Here is a 12,404-nt window from a genome sequence, read left to right on the forward strand (position 1 = left end):
TCTGTTAGTTCTAAGCAATAGTTTACGAGTGCGAGAGCCTTATACTCGACTACCTCCTGCAGGAGATCTATGTAAGATATTTTGTGCATTTGCCGAAGATGAAGGCATCCCGAAGCGTAAGAAACAAGCCTCCTCATGAGGTATGAAGCAAGCGAGGTGTGAACGCAGGAAGGGCACTAGTTGGGCCATAGGCTCGATTTCCTGACTAAATGAGCTGCACGGATATCCTGCGGGAATTGACTTTGGATGCTCAACGTGGTAACTGGATTTCCGGATCGGTTGTCAAACAGAATCAGATATCCTACGATGGGATACCAGCTCAGTCTGGATGCAGCATGGCTGGAGAAAGTGTCTTCAGAAACGACTGGACGAGACAATTCTTCGAGGATTCAAATAATGGCGGGAAAGGAAAGGAGAAACCACAGTTTGTGCAACAAGGATTGTCCGTGTTATTAGACTTGTACGGAGAATTGTCTAGAGACGCTCAAAGGGTGCAAAGATGACGAGCAGCAAAGAGAATCTCTCACACGACAGAAAACTCCGAACAAACCCTGCCCATTCACACTCCTGTTCTCATTCGCCATCCAGCTCCACTCCATTTCACTCCACTCCACTCCACTCCACATTACAAGGCGAATTACATAACAATGAACAGTAACCAGGGCAACAGGCGGGGGTCCATCACTAAGGGCTTCACCTTCCCAAAACCATTGTCGACAGGAGCGGCGAACAACGGCTACCCTGAGTCCACCCTGACCAGCTCCCTTTCGCCCCCAACGCCCACCCATCCACGCAAGAAATGTAATTTGCACCTGCAGAAGAATAGACAACATGATCGGTTCTCAACCCCCTCTCGGCATGTGTGTTTTGACCTATTGTTTGTTGTGCCGATCTGTGCTAGATATCATTGGCGTGTGCGCAATGGACGACAAGGCCCGATCCAAGCCCATGCGCAACATTCTTGATCGACTGCTGAACAACGGACCCTTTGAGGCCATCATCTTTGGTGACAAGTGCATCCTTGATGAAGGTATAAGGACCTCCTATTTTCGACAAAGTGATGTAATAATTGATGTCCTTTAGTGATCATTACCCACAGAACAATAACCGTAGCTCTCTTTTCATTTCACTAGATGTCAGCACGTGGCCAGCATGCGATTTCTTCATATCATTCTTCTCAAAGGGCTTCCCTCTTCACAAAGCTATCGAATATGTTAAGCTCAGGACACCCTTTTGTGTGAATGAAGTCGATATGCAGACCGTCCTCTGGGACCGACGACTGGTGCTGGAGATTCTGGAAAAGATCGGAGTACCTACGCCAAAGCGACTGACTATGGATCGGGATGGAGGCCCTACACTGGACGACCGAGTCCGTCAAAAACTCAAGCTGCGTGGCGTTACTCTAATGGAAAAGCGACCTGTTCCAGAGTTCAAGGTTATTGACCAGGATACCATCCAGATTGGCGATCAAATCCTGGTAAAGCCATTCGTTGAGAAACCAGTCTCGGGAGAGGACCACAACATTCACATCTACTACCACTCATCAGCTGGAGGTGGAGCGAGACGACTCTTCCGTAAGGTATATCATTGTCATTTTCGCTAACGATGTGGTATCGGCAGGTATTCTTGAGTTACTGACCTCATGTACGTTTTGGAACTAATTATAATACAGATAGCCAACAAGTCGAGCGAATACGACCCAGATTTGTCCATGCCTAGAACAGACGGATCGTACATTTATGAAGAGTTTATGGATGTCGACAATGCAGAGGATGTCAAGGTCTACACTATTGGCGATCATTTCGTGCACGCAGAAACCAGAAAGTAATGATCAGTATCCCTGAACTTGGCCCCTTTCTTGAAGTTGAATGCACAGCGTGATCGTGCACGACTAACTCTCGGCCTCTTTCGCCTTACTATAGATCTCCAGTCGTGGATGGACTTGTGCGCAGAAATACGGATGGAAAAGAGATTCGCTATGTTACGCAGCTCACGCCGGAGGAGAAAAAGATGGCAGCCGGGATCTGTAAAATGTTTGGTCAGCGCGTCTGCGGATTTGATCTGCTTCGAGTCGGTGGCAAATCTTACGTGATCGATGTCAATGGCTGGTCTTTTGTCAAAGGCAACAACTATTACTACAACAATTGCGCCAGCATTCTGCAGGAAACTTTCTTGCGTAACGCCCATCAGCGTAAACTTTCTGAAGTCGTCTTCCCCAAGGAGCTCAGCGCCGAAAATTCATGGAGATTGAAGGCCTTTGTGTCTGTATTCCGCCATGCAGACCGGACTCCCAAGCAAAAGATGAAGTTCTCTTTCAGCTCCGCACCTTTCCGTGAACTTCTCAACGGTGGCGGAGAGGAGGTCATCATTCGGCAAGCCAGGGATTTAAAGCTTGTCTCGGCCGCTGCCGAACAGGCCATGAAGGAGGGTCTTGAGGACACGAACAAATTGATGCTGCTCAAGACCATCCTGGACAAAAAGTCAAACCTGCCAGGAACTAAGGTCCAAGTCAAGCCAACTATCACCAAGGACGAGGAAGGCAACTCTAAATCGGTTAAGCTAAAGATTATTGTCAAATGGGGAGGCGAGGTATGCAGCTGCACTTGTGTTTGCAGACGTCGCTTTCATATGTACGTCTTCACAAAGGAACGTTATAATTTAATTTTTACCTACTCTTGACCATCTAGTTTACGCATGCTGCAAAATATCAATCCAGAGACCTGGGAGACAACCTTCGCAAGGACTTGCTGATCATGAACAAACACGTCCTGGACGATGTGCAGATTTTCACTTCCTCGGAGCGACGCGTTCGCGCCACAGCAGAGCTCTTCACTCAACGTTTCCTCGACATTCGCGAGGTCCCCAAGGACATGCTGCTGATCCGCAAGGAGATGCTTGACGACAGCAATGCCGCCAAGGAAAAGACCGATGCAGTCAAGAAGGAGCTCCACGACCTCTTGCAGCCTGACCATGCCAATGAGATTCAGCAAATATGGCCAAAGGGCGCCGAGGCTCCGGGGCAGCTAGTTCAGGATATTATCGAGTCCATGCGAACACTCCGCGATGTCATGCGCAGGAATTTCGAGCGCCTGGACGTGACCACCCTTCAAAGGACGTGGTGTTGCTACGAGAGCCCTACATTGTTCTTTGAACGTTGGGAAAAGATCTTTGGGGAATTTGCGGATGGTGAACTAAAGGACTTTGATCCATCTAAAGTCTCGGAGTTGTACGACTCGCTCAAATATGATGCACTCCATAACAGGGCCTTTTTGGAAAACATTTTCGTGGACAAGGAGGCAGGCACTGGGGTGGGACCCATCAAGGATTTGTATGCAAAGGCCAAGATCATGTTTGATTTTGTATCGCCGCTCGAGTATGGAATCAGTGAGACAGATCGGCTGGAGATCGGGCTATTGACTAGCTTACCGCTACTCAAGCAGGTTGTCGAGGACCTGGAATCTGCAAAGCGATCCGCTACCCCATGCACACGGCTTTACTTCACCAAGGGTAAGTAGTACATCCCTTCATATATTTGCCTGTTCGGGGCGTTTGAGGGTCTGTTACTCGGAAACTCATGATTGCCTTACGCGTTTTTTACTTTTGTAGAATCCCACGTTCACACGCTGTTGAACATCGTATATCTTTCCGGTATACCAACCCGCATCAGCAAAAGCGAAATTCCAGAACTCGACTGTAAGCGGTGTCTCTAATTTGCTCTTTTTTTTTTTTTTTTTTTTTTTGCGAGTGAGTCCGTATTCTAATCCACACTCTGTTCTCTGGTCGTATCTTCTCTTTGACAGATTTAACCCAAATCACATTCGAGTTGTATGAGAGAAGCGGCCCCGGGACACCCTTGAGCTCCCCTGTCAATCCAAGCATCTCCACTTCGCCGCACGGTCCGCAATCACCTCAGTCGCCCGAGTACTCACTTCGTATCGGATTTTCACCTGGCGCAGGCAACCCCAACATCCTCGATTTGCAAATGGATTCGAAGCATTGTCTTTCAGTCATGCCGCGGCGCAACCTGACCGACCACCTGCCCCTCGACGCAGCTCTGCGGTATTACAAGACTCAAGTCCGTAACCCTAAGTATAAGAGCGTCAACCGACGCATCCGCGAGAGTCGCATGCTTGGGCACAAGTTGGTGGTCGCGAACGAGGGTGAAGAGGAGGCCCTGATCCACGACGAGGCGCCTTTGATGGTCGTTGGGTCTCCTATTGGTCCCAGTGGCGTAGATTTGCAGTTTGCGAATAGAACAGCAGGAGCAGACAATTCGTCCAAGTGAGAAAATCGAGCAGTATTTTCAGCATTTTCAGCATTTTCTCGCTTAAGCGGATATTAAATTAGTAATAAAATAACTGAAGCATGTATTAGGGACCTTCTCGCATGGGAATTTGCGTTGTTGGCCTGCAAATAGACCCGCTAAATAAGGCCGGCCAGTGAGCTTAACAAGGAGCGGGGAATATGGGAGGATATATAGGGGATTGTAAAAGAAGCGGACGAAGAAGAGGCAGTTCAGATGATTATGACGCCCTCCCTCTCTCTCTGAAGTCAAGCCCACTCGTCCAAGAAGGCGACAGAAAATCGACCCCGCAACAACTTCAGGATGCGAGCCGTCCAGTACGAGAAGCAGGAAAACGGCTTGACGATGCATACAGCCAACTACAACACACTTACTCCGAGGGTGAGCCTATCTCAGGTTCCAGCATCCATATCTATGATTAAAGTGACGAAAGCAAGAAGTTGCCAGATGAGGCGAGACATGCGGGTCCACCTCTGTGGGATATGTTGCGACAGCGAGCTTCAGGAACTGAATATCGAGTGCTCGCGGCTCGACTGTGATGGGTTTGAAGGATATAGAAGGCAGGTTCGGACACTGCCCCTCATATCGACTGCACTTTGATAGGGACGCTGTTGGCGGGGAAACATCAGCCGCGTCTGTATGTCACAGCTGAACTAACAAAAACGCCCGACAAAGTTCATGCGGACCCCGGTGCAAGCGCCGGTGGCACCACCAGGCCTCATAGAAATCGTATCACTACCACTACCATCACCACTACCACTACCCATAAGCACAAAGGGAAGGCTTCGGTCGGTTTGCAGCAGTGGAGCTCCAGGAGATCCAGAACAAATGGCAGAGGTCGAAAGCAAACCTCGGGGGAAGGAAGGGGGGAGGGGAAGGAGGGAGGAGGAGCAACCAACATGGACGCCCCATATGATCGCGACCCAGGCCAGATTGAATAAATCAATGTTAAGACTTGCTGCCTTTATGAAAAATCTATTATCATATAAAAAAGGAACATTGGAGATGGTGGTTTTGCGAATGGGCCAACCGGGTAGAGATGAATGAGATATTACGAAAAAAAGAGCTCGTACTACAGCCCCTGACATAGCTCCCAACCCTTTTCCGCGTCGCTCTTCTTGATCACAAGGCCACTCCTGTGCTGAGAGGATCGGCGACTACCACCCTCTTCGCCGCCGCTGCCACATCCCGAGTCCGAGCCATCCGAACCGTCCTCCCAAGCACCGTAGGCGACACGTCCAATGTCGATCAAGAAGCGCAGCGCCGGATCAAAGTTTACAGTCGGCCGGCGTCTCTTACTCCTCGTAGAATTCGAAACCATCTGCATCATTGCCAACATAGTCGTCAATTCATCATCGAGTTGACGGCGCAGATGCACTGTCAGGGGCAGCAGCGTTGTTCGAATATGATCCAGGATCTCCGACTGTGACATGTTTTCGTCCCCGCCTTGGCCTTCGCCTTGGTTCTGCTTGATCAAACTGCTCAAGGCTTCGACTCCGCGCCACAATCCAATACGCGCCTTGATCTCAACAAAGCCTGTCAGGTTCATAGCGAAGTAGGCCACACTCAACAATGCCTGATCATTGTCTTCTTCCTCCAACCCGGAAACGGCTTCAGGTGCACGAACAGGTCCCATTGGCACCTTGGCGGCAAGAGCCCGACGGCGCTCGCTCAAAAGTGCCCATGCCTTTTCACCGCAGCGAACACTAGGTCCAGCCATACCGCGTCTCAGGTAGGCGTACTCGAGTAGAGAATACACAATCACTTGATCATAATACTGGAAGTCGAGCTCGGTTTCCTCGCCATGCTGATGCGGGCCTGAATGAGGATCACGGTTGTTCGGACGCGTGGTCAAATGGTGACGAGGATGCATTGCCATGATTTGTCCCATCAATCGATCGCCTAGCTGGGCCGACTGCTCGTCCTTAGCAAGCCAGAGCTCCGAAATCTTGCCAACCAAGGCATACCAGTGGTGCCGGGTGCCGGGCAATGTTGTACGCACCACATCATCAAACTTGGCGACACGTTCTGAAGCTTGAACAGAATCCAGATCATGGGCGACGGCATTCAATCGGGACATGCAGTCGACGAACGCATCCTGAAGCACGCTAACGCTTTGAGTTTGAGCGACAACTAAAGTAGGAGTCATGGTCTGGTACAGGACCGCCTCTGTTTGTGGGTACTCGGCGCGACCATACATTGCGCTTTCAATCTCGACAATGCTCCTACTCCAAGCAGTACTTCCAACTTCAACCTGCAACATGCTCTCCAGCCATCGGTCTTGACTGATACCCGAGATCTTGGCCGTATAGCGGGCCGATTCCATAAACTGTTGTGCCACAAGAGTCGCCAGAGGATTTGCGGCCTTGCGTAGCGAAATGTAGAAGGCAAGGGCTGCCGTAGCGGAGACACGGGCAGGCGGCTGTCGACGAGCGTTTGTGTACTCATCCAGGGTCCTGACGATGGTGTAAAGAAGCATGAAGCGACTAACGGAGGAGCTTGCTCCACCAGACATCTGTGCTTCCACGACACGAGCCCAGATATCTGGACGGACCATATCTGTGAGGTCGGGATAAATTCCAAGTCGGATCCAGAGGCAGCGCCACAGTTCCAGGGACAGCGCGAAGAAGAGTCTGAAATAGGATGACGGAATGACTTTAGGTACAAGTCCAGAAAGCGTCGTGTAGACTTGGGTAGGCGACGAAGACTTCGGCATCACTGGGAACTTGGACTGAGCGAAGGAGCCGCGACGCGAGTACGAAGGCCAGACCAGGGCCAGGAGACACCCCATAAACAAAAATGCGCGAAGGGCCGCCCAAGTATCCCACGCCACAACGCCAAGTGGGTCCCAGACGTTGATGCCAACAGTGCTGCTAATCGAAGGAGTGTTTCCGATGACTTGTGACGAAGAGCTCATGGCGCGACCAGCGCCCTGGCCGTCATCCATAATGACTCTGTTGACTCCTGAGCCTTCCGGAGAACTAAAAAATGTCGCGCACATAAAGACAGCCATCAGAACACGACTCGTTCCCGCAGACGAAGTCGACATTGGCGGCGGTGTGGTAGGCTCTGCGTTGGAATCCTCAGACGAAGACTCGGGCGCTGGCGAAGATTCTTCACTGGAGTTGGCGAGTTCTGCCTGATGCTGTTCCATCAGATCAATGCCTCCAGGGAGCGAAGTCAAGAGTCGGCGTAGAAGTGCATTTTCTGTCTTTGTCGCATTCTCCCGCTTCTGTAGAACGATAATATATTCCGTTGCCTTTCTCAATATGGTCGCCTTGTTTAGCTTGGTCGCTCTTGCCACACCGTCTGCATCCTGAGGCTCGTCATCGTCATCATCATCCTTTTCATCCTTGGTCTTGATGTTGCAGAGTGCAGGGACAACATTTTTCAGATCATTGATGCGATCATTGATATTGTTGCGGTATCGACGCTCAATGGCGTTGTGAGCGACCTTCTTCTGCTGCTTTGTCGGCTGAGGCCCCTGGGCGCTAAGAGGTGCTGGTGTCGGTGCTACAAGCGCCTGAGGGGGCTTGAGGCGAGTGATAGGAATCTTTTGCTGAACAGACTGGGGTTGGCCTGGCTGCAATGGCTGTCCGGGTTGCGATGATGCCGAAGGCTGTTGCGGAACCACTGTTGAGGATACTGCTGCCGTAACTGACGCCGCCGCTGCTGGAGACATTTCAAGACCGGGCATTATGGTTCCAGTAAATGTCGAGTCGAATCCAGTAGGGGTCAAAGGCACTGTTGGCGGGAGCACCATCTTCCAGAGAGGCTGTCCAAAAGGAATCATCCCTGGTGAGGCGGGTTGCGTGATCCCAGATGTTGGTGTAATTGGCAGGAGTGGCAACGATTGGAAGAAGTCCGGTGTGGACGTTGCAGACAAGTCAGCAGATGTCATTCCCGGGGTTGTTGAGCCAGCAAGAGACGTGGGGAGCTGCAATGCCAATGTCTGGGGCGAAGGTGCTGTAGATGCGACCGACACTGAGGAACTGACCGACATCTCCATGTCGCTCTGGTCCGATCCTGCCTTTGAATTCTTCTTTGCCCTTGGCTTCTTTGGGGCTGTTGTATTCCCGGCTTTGGTGGTCGTGGCAGCCTTTTTAGATCTCTTTGCAGCTGCCGGCATTGAGGTCTTGGCTTCGGCATCAGTGCCATCATCCATGGACTGGCGCTTCGCGGATTTTGTAGAGGCCTTCTCTGACTTGATCTTTGGGGTGGACCCTTGCAAGGCAGCAACAGCAGGTATAATAGCACTGCCAGATACCGATGACGTGGACAGAAGCAAAGGAGAGAGCATGACACCGTCCTCGCCCGAGGACAATGTTCCAGGTGAGGTAGGGAGCATCAATGTATCCGACTCAGGTGAAAGTGCCGAGGTCATCATATCAGGCGAACTAAAGAATGCACCAGAGTCAGAGGGGGATGTGGCAGCAATGGCGGTAAGACCAGAATTGACAGCACCAGTTGTAAGAATATTGGTATTGGTATTGGCACTGGCCTGGGCGAGTGCCCAGCGAAAGGCTGCCAATTGGGTCTGAGAATTGAGGAGCTGTTGTTGTTGTTCCTGTTGGGCTTGCAGTTGTTGTTGCTGTTGCTGCAGCTGTTGCTGCTGTACAGCATTCGAGGTGAGAAATGACTGGAGATGGAGCTCAAAAGAGAACGGCGCCGTGTGTTGCTGTTGTTGTTGTTGTTGTCGATGTTGCTGCTGCTGTTGCTGGTGCTGTTGCTGCTGTTGCAGCGTGAGCTGGTGGAGGAGTTGCTGCTGCTGTAACTGCTGCTGCAAGTTGGCGGCGGCATTGGCATCGAGGGTCGATCCCGTGGTGGTGTACTCGTCAAAGTAGGACTCGCACATGAAAAGATCCTGTATATCGTTCGACGCAGGCGGAGGCGCCCCAAAGAGCGGGTTCCCTGCCTGAAGAAACATGGAGGCGGATCTCAATGGGTAGCGATTCGCTAGAAGGATGGACTTGATGGAAAAAAAGAGGTCAAGCGTGAAAAGGGGGGGAGCGTTAGGTTAGTGGGAAGGGTGTTCCTCTGGGCAAGCTGGCTGTTGAGGAGCGGTAATAGTGGCGCACACCTACAGGGTATGGCTTGAGGAAGGGTAGTGTCAATGTATGTGTGAAAGTGTGTAAGTACGAAAGTGTGTAGGTATGGATGTGTGTAGGTGTGTAGATGTGTAGGTTGATGGGTCTCGAGGATGGGGGCAGAAGGAAAAAGGGGATAGTTGCTGCTGCTACTGCTGCTGCTGTGATGGATGAAGAGAAGAGAGGGAAGGAGAAAGGAAGGCAGTATGACAAAGGTGACAAAGGAAAAGAGAATGAAACTAGCGCTCGCTGCATTAATCTACATTCCCATATCCTGAGGCGAGTCAGTGTCAAAGATGCCCAGAGTTTAGTTGTGGATTAGTGAAAGAGACAAAGACATAAAAAAGAGGTGATGTCCTGAGAGCCAATCAGAAGCGAGGAACGAATCGTTCAAGTCAGGAGCGAGCAGTTTTGTCAGACCATTTCGTTTTGGGCGCAAACGAACCTGTTCACCTCGCTAGGGATTGCTGTGTACGTTGAGGTCAATATGGCCTGACTTCCAGCACTACTTGAAGCAACGAATGATCAGCGCTGAGTAGGGCGTGATATCCGGACGCAACTCTTAATATGCATTTATTAGATTAATATAAAGTAGTACTACCGGCTCTAGACAGGACAAGCATTGTCTCTCTAGTTGGAGACCTTGATGCTAACCAAAATATTGGTGCTGGTGTCCATGTCAGGCTTGGTGTTTGCATCGCATCGGCCTTTAATGTCTGTGCAAGGCCCTGATACCAATGAAGAACTCGCCACGTCTTCTCGAGCAGTCGGTAAGCACTTTGTACTTGTAAAAGTTGTCCAGGACTGGTGCAAACTCCTCCTCGAGGTTCTTTCGCAGGTCCAGTACCGCCTTGGCATCATCCAAGTCCTTGCATCCGGACTTGCACACAAACTTGGGGTCGATCGTGCTCGCATTGTTAATGCTCACCTTGGGTTCGTTCTTGCCATCGGTAGACTCAGTTGTTTCCTGTGGAGCAGGAGCAGATGTCTCGGGCATGGGAGCAGTGGTCGCAGGGATAGAGGCAGGAGCTTCAGGCTCAGCAGCAGGGACTTCGGGCATGGAAGCAGGAGCCTCAGGTTCAGCAGCAGGAGCCTCAGGCATGGAAGCAGAAGCCTCAGCTTCAGGAGCGCGAGTGTTGGAGGTTGATACTTCGGGGGCCGGCGCTTCGGCGGCTGGCGCCTCAGACATAGATGGGGATGAATCTACGGAAAACTCCTCCTTGGCAGGCGCTGGCGCAATCTCTGTATTGGTCATCTTCTCTGTGCAGTCCTTGGACAGATCCTCGGCATTGATGTTGGTCTGGATATGCTCAAGCATCACCTGAGTGATCTTGCTATCCAGCTCCATCATTATCTTCTCAACCTCCTCTTCCTTGGACCACGGAATGTCCATGTCGGCATCGGATGTGACAGTCGTCTTGATCACACGAGCAAGTGCCTCGGACGAGCAATCCTCCTTAGCCTTCTCGATATTGGACTGGATCGTAGTGTCCAGGACGGACTTCTTCTTGCCCAGCCCCTTCGTGCTGCTGGTGACCCTGGAAGTCGTCAGGTCGCGCACCAGGTCGTCGAGGCGAGTTTGAGCAATATTGGCATAATGCTTCGCTGACACGTCGATAATGAGATCCAGGGCTTCTTGGTCCTTGTGGCTGCACTCGCCGCAATGGCGCTTGGCGATAACAGAGGACGACCCGATATTCGCCTTTGTCCTCGTGCCTGTGTGCGTAGGCACTCGAGCAGCCATAGGCGCGGCGGATGCGACGGTGGCGATTGCGGCCGAGATCAAGAGGGCACAGGTGGAGAACTTCATTGGTTTAGATTTGTTAGTGTGGGCGCTTGCTGGGATGTGTTGTGCGGTATTGGATAGGAAGACAGCTGGGTGCTCGAGAGAAAGGGAGAGGACTGAAGATGATGTTGGTTTGGTCAGGCTGGGATATGGCCTATTTATCTGTTCATCTGGGCTGAGAAAGACGTGGCGGCGGCAAGGGACCGAGTGGCGACAGGACAGGCTGATCGAGGATGGTTCCGGATGCCAGTCAGGAGCGATATCAAAGCAGGACCACAAGAAACCTGCTGGCTGCTGTGCGGTGTTCCGCGCCATGCCGTGCGGGAGTGTACTGCACCTCATCACGCCCGAAAAGCACGCGCTGTCCCTGTTATTCTACAGGCTAGATTCTCAGTTCCACTTTCTAGACGACGACAGATGGTGACCCTTGGAGCCGTCCCGTTCAACCTGGGTCTCTTCTATTTTTACCTACAGAAGTATCTCTGGCATCTCTGGCATCTCCAATGAACCAACGATGGCACATATCCTGTCTCTCGAAAAGATAAGGAGGAAGCAGAACGTCTATGCAGGAGTCAATTCGGGGTTTTTTCATCAAGGGATACATGACCGAATAGATCAAACTTGGAACGTGGAAAAGGAATGTAATGTCGAATAGCGACTGTAAATGGAAGATTGCCCATCAAGTCTGACAGCAATCTTGTTTCCACGGGGGATTGTCAAGAGGATTAGTAAGTAGAAGAGGAAGTAAAGAGTCTTAAACAGGTACATAGTCTGCAACATACCTTATCTGATACTGAGCTGTCTGAGTTTCATGCATACACTGCAGGTACCTCAATGAGAGGGTACTAGACGCGTTTATGTAGACTGCATTACTCTATGTTGCATTGTATAAATAAAAACACAGCCTTCATATCGCTTGGTTTTCTTTGATAGGGGAAACAGCTCCAAGGATACGATACCAAGGAGATCGTATCAGCTCAGTTTTGCCACTTTTCGCTCTGCTCAATGACCGTTTAGGGTCGAAGATGGGCTGATGGATGAGCCAGCCTTACTAAAAGAGCGTCTTTGACCATGGCTTTGTACGTATAGGTCAATACAGGGCTTTTTCTGATGCAAGGCAAGACCATGGACAGACCTGGTCTACTGCATGACTTGCTATGTCATGCAAAGCATATTATATATATTCGTATGGATACACTCAATGCTATGTACTCTGTCTATCCATGTA

The 12,404-nt window shown here is 50.9% G+C and overlaps 3 protein-coding genes across 3 annotated transcripts; 1 reads left to right on the top strand and 2 right to left on the bottom strand.

Moving 5' to 3' along the window:
- Positions 1-921: 921 nt before the first annotated feature.
- Positions 922-4,285, top strand: BC939DRAFT_484821 (histidine phosphatase superfamily-domain-containing protein; the record flags this gene model as incomplete). The annotated part of the gene is made up of 7 exons (XM_051559274.1): positions 922-1,030; positions 1,134-1,579; positions 1,673-1,824; positions 1,923-2,589; positions 2,688-3,507; positions 3,607-3,693; positions 3,801-4,285. The coding sequence occupies 7 exons, from the start codon at positions 922-924 to the stop codon at positions 4,283-4,285; spliced, it is 2,766 nt and encodes a 921-aa protein (XP_051409057.1).
- A 520-nt stretch (positions 4,286-4,805) lies between these two features.
- Positions 4,806-9,595, bottom strand: BC939DRAFT_269699 (uncharacterized protein). The gene is made up of 3 exons (XM_051551123.1): positions 9,388-9,595; positions 5,594-9,259; positions 4,806-5,417 (listed from the first exon to the last, which is right to left on the bottom strand). The coding sequence occupies exons 2-3, from the start codon at positions 9,228-9,230 to the stop codon at positions 4,957-4,959; spliced, it is 4,098 nt and encodes a 1,365-aa protein (XP_051409058.1). The 5' UTR covers positions 9,231-9,259; positions 9,388-9,595; the 3' UTR covers positions 4,806-4,956.
- A 343-nt stretch (positions 9,596-9,938) lies between these two features.
- On the bottom strand, positions 9,939-11,409 carry BC939DRAFT_460873 (uncharacterized protein). Its single transcript, XM_051556939.1, has one exon. The coding sequence runs from the start codon at positions 11,198-11,200 to the stop codon at positions 10,100-10,102; it is 1,101 nt and encodes a 366-aa protein (XP_051409059.1). The 5' UTR covers positions 11,201-11,409; the 3' UTR covers positions 9,939-10,099.
- Positions 11,410-12,404: the final 995 nt, after the last annotated feature.

This window comes from Gamsiella multidivaricata (assembly GCF_025024155.1).
Source record: "Gamsiella multidivaricata strain RSA 2152 chromosome Unknown BC939scaffold_64, whole genome shotgun sequence".
In the NCBI taxonomy this organism is placed as follows: domain Eukaryota; kingdom Fungi; phylum Mortierellomycota; class Mortierellomycetes; order Mortierellales; family Mortierellaceae; genus Gamsiella; species Gamsiella multidivaricata.